This window comes from Poecilia formosa, unplaced genomic scaffold (assembly GCF_000485575.1).
Source record: "Poecilia formosa unplaced genomic scaffold, Poecilia_formosa-5.1.2 Scaffold221, whole genome shotgun sequence".
In the NCBI taxonomy this organism is placed as follows: Eukaryota; Metazoa; Chordata; class Actinopteri; order Cyprinodontiformes; family Poeciliidae; genus Poecilia; species Poecilia formosa.
In genome coordinates, this window is record NW_006800160.1 from 664,588 (window position 1) to 676,612 (window position 12,025).

A 12,025-nucleotide genomic window follows, 5' to 3' on the forward strand; every position below is an offset into this window, starting at 1 on the left:
TATATATATATATATATATACACACTGCTCAAAAAAATATAGGGTGTATCTCAAATAACACATCCTAGATCTGAATGAATGAAATATCCTCATTGAATACTTTGTTCTGTACAAAGTTGAATGTGCTGACAACAAAATCACACAAAAATCATCAATGGAAATCAAATTTATTAACCAATGGAGGCCACACACATTTTTTTATATATAATTTTTTTTTTGTCACTACTAAACCTCAGATATCTGTATCTGGAGTGAAAAAAGTGAATCGGTGCGTTCCTAGTTTGAAACAGTGATATTGTAACATAACAGTGGGTTTTAGAGGATTAAGTATTCTTTGGCTCCCCCTAGTGGAGAAAAAAATTAAAATAAGAGATTTGTAACAATTTAAGACGCTAACGATGGTAATATCTGCGGTCCAGGCAGCCATCTTGGAGCGCTACAACCTTCCAGCCAGCAAGCTGAGAGTCTACCTGCACTACCAGCCCTCCTACTACCACCTCCACGTCCACTTCACCAAGCTGGGCCATGACGCGCCGGGCTGCGGCGTGGAGCGGGCTCACCTCCTGTCCGACGTCATCCAGAACCTGCAGACTGACCCGCAGTACTACAGAACCAGGACGCTGTGGTTCCCCCTGAGGGCGGACGACGGGCTGCTGGGCCGGTTCAAGGAAGCCAGGAGGCTCTAACTGAGTCCACGCTCTCGAATTCAGATGGGTTTAAATATTGACCTTCTTATGATTCCTCTAAGGTTGTTTTTTTTTTTGTTTTTTTTTACAGTTTTTTTGTTTTTTTTTACAGTTTTTTTGTGTGTATTCTAATACATTTTACATATTATTTGGCTGAATTAAAGTATTTTTCTACTGAACTATCCCTTCAAATGTTAAGAAACCTCTCTAAGACCGAAATGAATTTAGAAACTAGTTTCCCTTTTGCTTTTCAACAGACTGAGGCTTTTATAAGTTTGAATTATTTTATTTGAATTTTAGGTTTTTTTGTTGTTTGTTTTAAAAGAAAATAAACATAATAGAAAATGTCTGTTGCCTCCCGTTTCTTTTGCTTATTTTGCCGTTTCTGTGTTTTAAAGGAGCAGTATTATGTGTTTCCCTGCCACAAAGTGCTATTTTTAGCACAACCAAATATGTTTTAATGTTATAAAAATTCTATATATGAAATATGGCTTAAAAGAAATTTGACTTTGAAATTTATAGCTCAGTAGATGTGCAGATCCACCAGGTGTTTGCTAATTGCTTCTGGCTAGTCTGAAGGAGCTGAGTGGAGTCTGCTCTGTGAGGTGGAAGCTCAGAAGCATGAAAACTGTAGTTCTGAGGAGGAGCTTCGTCCTTGAAGGCGGAGCTAGGTCCAGCTAGGTGTTATACACAGCTGAATGGTTGCCATGGTGATTAAAGAATATCTCAAACATGCATGAAAGATTGAAAGCGACTCTCCATGTATGTTTTTGATGAGAGAATAACGCTATAACATGATGTAAAGCTCAAAAACATCAGTTTTACATAATACTGCCCCTTTAAGGAAATGGCTCTGGCTAAAGAAACATCAGTGGCTTGGAAAAACATCGAAAGGATTTTCAGACCTTTGGGGGAGTTGAATGACATGATGAAACCATCTTTGAACTGTTTGGCTGCAGTTTGACACTTTACATCTGGAGAAAATCAACAGACTCACCTGGTCAGAGCCTGAAAGTGTCTCCCTATTGTCTGCCCCATCCACCCTGACTGAGTTTGAGATGATTTTCAAAGAATATTGGCAGGAAATCCTCGAGGGTTCAAACTGTGCAGAACTGTTGCATCACAGCCACAGAGATCCATGACCAGCTTCTGCTGAAGGTGTTTGGACTTAGTGTGATGTAAAGGGCCTGAAACAAAATCCCTCAGAGAAACAACATTCTGTTTACGCTTTCTCGTTCTGGGTTCACAGGGTGGAGGTTACTGAGCATTCAAAGACTGGAAATGACCAGAATCAGGTTAAAATTACAAAAGTGAGAGGAATTGGTGTTATGGGTGCACCAATAGTAATTTTCTCACCAATTGCTGATTTTTACAAAGTCCTATCTGCCAATTCAGATTTTTTTATTTTATTTTTTGTCTGAAAAGTTGCTCAAAGTAGCAACAAAGACACTCAGACCATTTGGTGGTAAATAAGATTGCAGGTCTCCTAAAATGAAGGAAATTGGGGCTGATTTATCAGCACCTTCTAGAACATCTGTGCAGATCCAACTCAATAAAATGTAAGTATTATTGAAAAGCTTCAATACGTCAGTGAGTTCAGTTCGCTGGCCACCAGTGCGCTGTGATACTGTGGGTATTAAAGCAGGTACGTTTGGCTGTGTGGGTATAAAGTCCACCTGGAAAATGAAATCAGCTTCTCCTTAAACCATCACTATTCATGGAAAACGTCGCTGGATCTCAAGCAAGTTGCGTTTTGAGGCTCTCCAATCATTTTCCATCCTCTTTGACCTTGACTTCCAAACGAAATGCAACATTTGCTTCAACCTGAAATATGAACCAAACCATTGAGGAACAGACAAGTCCATGTCTGGTGTTACGTTTGGTTCAGGAATGGGTTGACATGAGGAATCCCAGAGCTATATAGCGCAGGATAGCCAGCTTTAAAGAACATCTAAAGTTACCAAAATGTATACAAACTATGCAACATTTTTTTTTAAAAGTTTGCAACATGATGAAGTTTATGTGATTTTATATTCGAACCTTTTCAACCGAAGTCCTGAAAGAAAGACGAAAACAACACTAGGTGTCAGTGTTGAGCCATTTTATTGCAGCTCAAACGTTAAACTCTGAGTTCGGGGTTTTCTGTTTTTTTCTTCAGAACAGAGAGCAAATATTAAAAGGTCGTGACAACAAAAGCTTTCTGATCCACATCCAGACATGTGTAATACACAGATGATCAGTTCTGGACATACTTTGTCTACTTCTTATAAACATGTCTGCTAGTCCTCCTCTCTTAAAAAGCAAAGAGTCTGTGAGTCACAGCAGGCCAGCAGGCTTGTTGCTGCTGCTCAGACCTGATTCCATTCCTAGATGTTTGTTGTTAGACCGCTTACAGAGGACATTGCTCCCTTATCTCATCTAAAGTCTGATGGGTGGGTGGCGTTCTCTGCTTTGGGTTTTTAAGGTGCGTTCACGTGCCGTCTCGGAAAAACGGCAACTAAGGAGCCAAGGAAACATACCCCGCAGGTATTTTGTTCTGGATGCGCTCAAATGAGCTCGGACTGTTGAGTAAAGCAGGAAAAGGTTTGACCTATGAAGCTTTTTGAACACATTAATAAAGAAATCACTAACATATTCTGTCTCTCTCTCTCTCTCCCTTCTCTCTCTATCTCTCTCTCATTATTGTGTCATTTGGCAAATAGAAATAATTATGGTAATTCTAGTTAAAACAAGAGATGTTTGGTCTGATTTAACTTCAGACAGAAAAAAAATGTGTATGTGTCTTTTTAATCAGTTTACATTATGAAATCGTTGCACAAATTCATCATTTATACTCAAAAAGTTCTCAAAACAAACAGTTTAAGAACTTATTGGAAAAATGATTATGAGATATGTTTTTTAACCCTTCATACATAGTCTGGTTGTAATCTAAATAAGGAAAGTGACGGTAAATGACTGACGTACATTTGTTTTACAGTGGTGGTTCTCTTATGACTCGCCCTTCCTTCTGCATCCACTTCCCTATTTCTTGTACTTTAATGAAAAAGAAAAAAAAAAAACACTTCCAAAGCTTTAGACTGATGTCTCATTAATTGTCACAGCGGCCATCAGCCCACGCATCGTGCACAAATATCTGCTGATCTGTGGGATGGAGGTGAGGAGGAGTGAGTGAGGGGGAGGAAACGCAAATAAACAATAGAAAACTAATTCTGGTTGCTAATGAGAGTTTTAAAAAAAATTTCCTCCTCCTCGTCGTCTCTTCTGACAGCCTTGTTTAGAACGGAGTTAGGGTTATCGGTCATTTAGTAAAACACCACCAGGGTTGACCTGAGGCTGCGCAAAGTTGAGTCCAACTTCCATATAAGGTCATAGGTCAGAATTTGGGCCACAGCTCTGTAAATGATGTCTCGCCCACGGAAACAGGTGGGGTTTGCTAATTGCTGTGGCGCAACTGTCTTAGTCCATTTGAAGTAAGACAAAATCAACTTGCAAGTTACTTTTCACAAGTTAGCTTGTTTTAAGTCAATATTTCCTAATTAATATTGATGAAAAAGTACCGTCTCCACTGGCAGATTATTTCACTAACAAGACATTTTTCACATGATTGAAATAATCTTCTAATGGAACTGGGACTTTTTCATGAATATTCAGAAATTATTGACTTTATTCAAGCTCTTTTCCTAAGTCGTGACTTGTAACTTAGTTTTCTCTTATTTCAAGCGTATATTTACACCAGAAAAATACTTGGTAAGACTTTGTGTTTTTGCAGTGTATCTCTCTATTTTACATGTTTGTACATTAAGCATTTACGTGAATAATTAGAGGCTGTAACAGCACTCTGTGTGACCCTGGCTTGATGAGATACAAACCATCAGAATTGCTGGTAAACAGTGCAACATTTTAATACTGCGACTTTTACTATGTGTCAAATGTGCTGGAAAAACATCAGATACTCAATTTGAAGTTGCTTGGTGACGTCCAAGTTTCTTAAAAGGAATTCAGACTTGTTGCGTTTTACAGTTTCTTTATAATATACTTTGGAAAGATGGGAAAGATGGTTAACATTTAATATTTTGATCACAAGTAACAAGTAAAAAGAGTCAATCAAATCAATCAACTTTATTTATACTGCTAAGTAGATTTTGTCACATTGAGCTGAGTCAGCTTTCTTGCCAGACAGGAAACTTTACACTCAATAAAAAAAAAATAAATATTATTTTTATGTTATATATAACATGATTAAAAATGTCCCCATGCTCAGTACTTTAAAAATATTAAAAACCTTTTTTTTAAAAAAAAAAAAAAAACTCAAATAAGGACAGGGTTTAAAAAAAGTAAAACTGTTTTAAACTACAAAAATTGTCATTTTTGTTGTGTGTTTTTTTTTCTTAGCAAATTTGAGTAGCCTATTTCTAAGTTAGCTGACTCAGCCTTCACGATAAAGTGTTTCTCTATCACGCTAACTAACGTCAAAAGTCCTGACGCCCGTTTCCTTCAACAACAACAACAACAACAACAGAAACTTCTATGTCCGAAGTAACACGGAGATTGAGGGATTTCCGGGGCGGCCCTGAACGCAGCAGCACGGAGCGGAGGGACGCCAGCGCAGGACCGAGCCAAATAATCCAATCATCGGCCCACTAACCGCGCTGATGTCTTGGTTCCAGTCTCTGCGGGATGACTTCACTCTGAGGCCGTTTGAGATTCACCACACACCGTGAGTATCCGCGCTTTTCAGCCCCGTTTAGTGTTCACCGAGCGGACTGCTGGCTGGCTGGGTGACGGTTGATTGGAAATAAATCGATCCATGTGTTTGATAAAAATCCATCGCTGTCATCTTGCTGTTGTCTGTGGACTCTGGTTGGATGGGGAGACGCTTGTTTTTGCTGTTTGGCTCAAACTTTTAGCAACATTCAAACATGTAGTAGGATCCTTATTTAAAAAAAATCTTTTAAGAAATGTTGCAAGTTATTTCCATATGTTTCATATTATTTCACCTTGTAAAAGTTCTCATGCCTCACCGAACTTTTTTCAGGATTTTACCTCGTTATGAATACGAACTGGTTTTGTTTTTGTTAGGGTTTCGGCTCAACAAAAAGTAAATGTGTATGAAAATGGAAAGTTGGAGATTTTAAAATCACATTTTGCTGCAGTTCCAGCTGTTTCGCCGTAGCCTAGCTCGTGTCTGCTTTTGCATTTGTAGAGGATGAAAGTTCTGCCCAAGTTTCTTTGCAGGAAAAGCTCAGGCTCAGTCACATTTAATGGGTAGAATCTGTGCCAGAGATTCCTTTAATTGCTTTTCGCTGTTTTGGGTGTGTATCTCAAGTTTCTGGCAGCTGTAGCAGGTTTTTCTTTTTCAGCACTTAGCTCCCTCCATGTTCCCATCAGGTCTGAGAGCTTCAGCTGTCCTCGCTGAAGAACAAACGCCCCACAGGATGATTCAGCCACCACCTTGTTTCACGAACGTCACACATTGTAGGCGAAGAGGCTTCCTCTTCTCCCCGATTCGGGTTGTGGCAAAACGTAAACGGGCTTCTTGTCTGCTGCATTCCTTAGTTTTCATGATGCCATTTGTCCTCTGACAAACTTCACAGCTTTATCTTTAGAATAATTTACAAACAGGTGGACTCCATTTATGAGTTAGTTGACCTGAGGGCAGCTTTGCTGGACTGGATTTTGTTTTGGCGTATTGCAAAAAGGAAACGACTTGTGTTCATGCAGGTAAAAAACCAAAACATGCGTTAGACGATCTTAAAAACATAAATGCTAAGCATATCTAAAGCCATGAACATACAGCGTGCATTAAAGGCTGAGCTGAATCAACGCAACACATCATGCAACCCGGTTGGTGTGGAACAAATATAAACACAGGTTTCAGCTTGTTAAGTGTAGAAAAAGAAGCTTATTTTTGATGAACCTGCTCTAAAATGTGATGTCACTAATTGGTTAAAACTGTCAGGTATGAAAACCTGTCTCTCCTCTTTTCTGCTCCACTTTTACCAACTTTTGAGGTTTGGCTAGCTTAGAAATACAAACCCATTCCATAAGGTAGAATATTATTGAAAAGTCTATTTATTTAGGCGACTCATTCACCAACTGAAACACATTATATAGATTCATTAGGAAAAAACTGATGTCTGACTCTGAACACTTTAATTCCTCTTAAACATGATGATCTTCTTATAACGACTAATGAAAATTAAAATTACAATATTACAATGAGAAAACCTATATTTTTAAAAACAAAACTGTTGGCTCAATGAAAAGTGTGCTTAATACCTGCTTAAAGGTTGTTGTTTTCAAAACTTACTTTTAATCTGACCAACAAGACTCATACAGAGCGATATTCTCACTTATATGACTGTATATTTCTGTCAACATTTGACTGAAAAATTAACCAACTTTCTCCTCTTTTAAACCTTGCTTGTCCGTTACATGATTAAATAAATAAATTGTATGTTTAATAACTGTAACATGATTGTTTAATTGAATGAACACGTCTATCCTCGGTGGTTGGGCCTCATACCGCTGTACTGTGATGTCAGACCTGTGAGATCACGCAGTCGCTCACTCTCCAGCATGACTCTGTGCGCGCACGCGTGTGCGTGTGTGTGTTTGAGCTCTGTGTTTGCTGGAGGCGGGTCAAGGACGGTTCAGATTAAACAGTTATCTTTCACAGTGTGAGAACCGTTGTAATCCCGAGCGGAGACACCGGCTGGTTCAGGACAACGTCACGCTGTCTGTGTGATGGTGGGACTGGGGGAAAATGGCCGATGACCTCATCATGTACGATGTGATTGCTGGGCTTCTTTGTGCTGTAAGTAACGGGGACGGGCTGGTAAACAATTATGCACTGTTAGTCGTTGGGAAGGGATGACTTTTGACTGGTTTCAGTGGGGTCAGGGGTGCTTAGAGGCCTGGTCAGGTCATGTGTCAGCAGTGAGTCTGCAGTCTGTGCCTCAGTCAGGAACTGACTCAGTGATAACTCCTTAATAATAGACATCCTTTCACTTGTCCCTGCTTCCTTGATGGTCTGTAAAGCTAGTTATCTCTTACCAATGACTGTCCAAACAGAGCTTCTTATGTTTCCATGCTGTTGTTGGTTTTATGGCAGAGGAAGACAGACCATTAGCTCAGCATTGTTTCAATTTGAGACGATGTAGAATCCAACCTGAAAGAGGGTAGATGACCAACTGAAGAATGGAGTATCTCTCAAATCTTGTGTCATGTCTTTTTGAAGATTTTCAAAGTCTGTTTAGCTGCTTTAGATGGTGGTGGAAATGTTTGATTCCCCCATAACACCTTGTCTCCTACGTGTTTATGGTATTCATGGACAGGCGCTCAGGGTATTGTTATTCAGAAGAGGGTGTCTGATTCGCTAACCTCAAGAGTTTCGTCTTTGGTTCTGTTGGGTTCTTCAAGCCAAGACCGTCAGCAGGTACTGTAGTGGTTCTCAACAGGGCTTGATGTCTGAGGTTGTGGATCTCAACCAGGACAAAGGTGGATTCTTCAGGTTGAAGAGCATCAAGAAGGAGGAATTCAAGTTACTAGAGTCTCTTTCAAACAAGCTGCCCCGATGATCATCTCCCTCAAAGATGTAAGTTTCTAGAAATGACGTGAGCAGTGTGGGACAACAAGAGACGTAGTGCAGCTTTGACTTCAGAGCTATGTAGACCGTCTATGTTGGAAGTCTCCATATGCCTTTCTCTTCAAGATGACAACGGACAAACTCAGTGTAGCTGTCCTGTTTTCAGCCAAGCAAATGCTTCAGATTTCCATCCTATATCTTAGCTTCTTTCTCTTGTCGTTGGAAATTATTTCTGAGTCTTGTTTGTGCTTTGAATCCTATGGCTGGTTGGTCACAGAAACAATAGTTTGCATGTTTTCCCCATGCATACGTGGGTCGTCACCAGGTACTTTGGCTTCCCGCTGTCCGAAAACACGGCTGTTGGGTTAATTAGTCTCTCTTAATTGTTTTTGTGTATGTCTGTTTGCTTAGAAAATGATCAGATTGGCTCCATTTGTGGAGGGGAGATTTTTGAGCTCATTCCACAGAAAGGAGACCCCGGGGCAGACCCAGAATTTGCTGGATGGAATATATTTCCCATCTAACATGGAAACAACTTAGGAATACCCAGGATGAGCTGGAAATGTCACTGCGGAGAGGGATGTTGAGGTTGACCTTCTGGAACTAGTTCTACGGCGACTTGATCACACAAAAGATGATGGATGCTAGCCCATCTTGTAGGTGTTATTTGAAAGGTTGAAAGACTTAGTCCACACAATGCTGACATATGCAAGGATTCAACTAATGTTAGTATTATGCTGTTGCCATTTTTGTAGCTTTATTAAAAGTAACGGCTGTAAATCTTGGTTACTGGTAACAAAGTTCTTTAGATTCACTTTAATATAGTTTTTTTTTTTTTTTTTTTGCCAAGTTGTCTGTGATGTAGACTCAACCCGTTGTATTCCTGGGTGATTCATGAGTCAGACATTTGTAACCATCAAACATTCGTTTTGAATATTCTCGAGTGATGCATGAAAGATGAGTAAAAAGCGATGTTAGTCAGTAAACTGCGATTGTGTCGTAATTTGTGACCCCGACGTTTATGTTCAGGAAGTGATTATGAGGCTGTGTGTCGAACTGAGACACGAGTTCTGACAGCGCCGGCAGAGATCGCGCTGGAGCAGGTAACACTGGCTTTAATCTGCCTGCTGTGTTGGGCTCTGTCTGCTGTTTCATCATTGATTCTGAAATTTGAGACAAACACAGTTTGCTTTTTTGCTCATTAGTATTTAGACTGATTGTCTATTTTATCACAGACGTAGCCTTTGGTTGGACTAATTCTCATTCAGCATATTGTCCAGAGACCTCAAGTAAAAATGTCCAGTGTCTTGAAAAAGTATTCATACCCTCTGAACTTTTTCTATTATTTCAGATTAAAATCACAAACTGAATGGTTTTATTGTTTGTTTGGTTTTTTTTTTGCGTAGGCTAGCATACATTCTGCAATGTTGTCGCTTTGCAGGACCAAATGTCGCTGCTGATGCTGCTGCGACACGCCTCCATTTTGGACAAATTGTGCAAATTCTTCTCGCAGAATAACTCAATCTCAATCAGATTGGGTTGGAAAGTTTCAGTTGTTACTGTTTTTCCAAGTCTTGCCACAATTTCTTAATTTGGACTTTGACTGGGCCTCCTTTCTTTCGGTTCGTGATTAAACGCTATTTTGTGTTTATCTCACAAAAAAAAGGCAATAAAATAGACTAAAGTACAGTAAATATAAAAACAGGTAAGTGTTGTTGCTAAACGTAAGATTAGAAGGTGTGCTGAGACTTTACAGCCTCGGTTTGAAGGCTCTCACGGGTCATAATTCAGTCACACTCTTTGCATCAATTGCTTGCGGGTCTCCTGTTGCTTTAACACACACGGCGCGGGTTTGAGGTGAAGAGAAGAGTTCGGGTTTTTTTCTTTTCTTTTTTTTTATCAGCTCATAAAGCTCAGCTGGAATCCAAAAAGGAGGGGAAAGCAGCGTAGATGTTGGCCCGCTCCGTGCGCGGTTCCATCTCTCCCCTCACACGCCACCCAGCGCGCCCGGCTTTTGGGGAGGCAGAGTATGATTACAGGGCTACTTACATTATACAGCGAAGGGCAACAGGGAAGACAGGAGAGAGATTGGCAAATGAACGAGGTGCTAGAGGAGCAGGGCGGGGCGGAGTGGACGGGGGGGAGAGATGGTTTCCAGATGTGAGGAGGAATTCAGAGCGCTCCGGAGCGACTCCCCTCCTCTTCCTGGACCCGGAGCAGCCTGTAATGGAGCGAGTGGGATCCGCAGAAAAAAGCCACAAAACAGAGGAGAAGGATTTACTCTGTAGGAGGGAACCGGGCAGGAGATTCAGTGACTGGAGGAGAGAGAGGCTGGGTTTCCTGTCTGAAGTTTGCACAAGAAATAAAAACACGGTGCTTTATAGGCCTGTTACAATAAGCAATAGATCAATTAATCGCTTGGCAAGTTAAAACAAGCCCAATGATTTCCATTTGCACTGTTTTGTTCTTTCTACCAAAGCCTGGATGACAGAAGCCTTCAGTCTGGTGTTTTGGTCTCAACTAGACTCCTTTTTTTTTTTCTTTTTTTTTTAAACAACTGTAAACAAAAGGTCAATTTTGTTTACAGAGACTTTGATTTTTGATTGATTTTCATTGTTGTTTTTGTTGTTTTGTTTATTTATGTTGGATGTTTAAAATGTCTTCCACTTACAGTGTTATATGTTCATTAGAGTTTAAAGTTTACTGATCTTTTTGGATGAGCTTTTGCATTATTACGCCATCAATACATTTCTTGAAAACTGTCTCAAAATAATATTATTATCTTTTATCGCAGTGACTTCTGGGACAATTTATCGTCCAGCAAATTTATCGTGACAGGCCTATAAGTGATGCTGTGATGACTTCCTGTTGAGTTTCAGAGAGAGCAGAAGCTTCTTAAAGAGACAGATGCCCAATTTCAAGGTGCTAAATTATGGAGTCAAATTTCTTTTAAGTCATATTCTTAACTTCTAAAGGTAGCATAGTTACTTGATTGTGCTAAAAATGGCACTTAGCTTCATTAGTTTAGCGTTACAGACATATCATACCACGTCTAGTGCCACATTGAAAGCATTTTCTGATTATTGTTACAGATCATGCACATTTTCAGATAATCAATAATTACAGTAAGCTACAGAGATTTAGCAAATTCCACCTGCATTATGTGGATGTGTGGTCGATGACGGCGTTCCAGTTTCATGCATCTTGCAGTTAAAACTTTGGCCTTATGTCGGATAAACTGTGATGGAAAAATGTTGCGTTGTTGGGAGAGATGGGAGGAATGTGTGGGGAATAAACATAATGAAGGCTTTAGAGGAATGTAAACAGAATGCAAACGGTGAAGTAGGAAGAAGCCATCCGAGTCATCGCTCAGCATATTCACTACGTAACATCAGCGACAGCAGGAGGATTGTGCGTAGTTTATTATCGATGTCGCTCAGAGAAACATTGTGTTTGGTATGTCTGACCTGAAATGTTTAAAAGACTCATTTGTTTGTTATGCGGAGCATACAGTAAAATAAACTTGTTTAAAGTTGTATTACAGACAGCCTGGGATGAATGGCCTCCTAATTGCTGACCGCTCTGCTTGTAACTTTAAATCAAAATCTTTAAAATGAACATATAATCTCCATTCCCACCATATTTAAACAGGCTCTACTTGACTAAAGTTGAGTTCCGGACTTATTTTTTTTTTGGCTCTAGTGGCCTTTATTCGATAGTTAATTGACGGAAAGTGGGTAATGAGAGAAGG

General features: G+C 39.9%; 2 protein-coding genes across 4 annotated transcripts in view; both read left to right on the plus strand.

Moving 5' to 3' along the window:
- dcps (decapping enzyme, scavenger) overlaps positions 1–986 on the plus strand; it is a 4,963-nt gene extending 3,977 nt beyond the window's left edge. The window contains exon 6 of the mRNA XM_016679827.1: positions 420–986. Coding sequence (XP_016535313.1) covers positions 420–686 — 267 coding nt within the window. The 3' untranslated portion in view covers positions 687–986. The remainder of the gene's footprint in view (positions 1–419) is intronic.
- A 4,285-nt stretch (positions 987–5,271) lies between these two features.
- Positions 5,272–12,025, plus strand: part of LOC103149294 (uncharacterized protein KIAA1211-like) — a 49,469-nt gene continuing 42,715 nt past the window's right edge. For 2 of the 3 annotated variants that reach the window (XM_007568372.2, XM_007568374.2), the window contains exon 1: positions 5,272–5,403. In XM_007568372.2, the coding sequence (XP_007568434.1) occupies positions 5,339–5,403 (65 nt within the window). In that variant the 5' untranslated portion in view covers positions 5,272–5,338. The remainder of the gene's footprint in view (positions 5,404–12,025) is intronic. The other variant, XM_016679824.1, reaches the window with a different exon arrangement.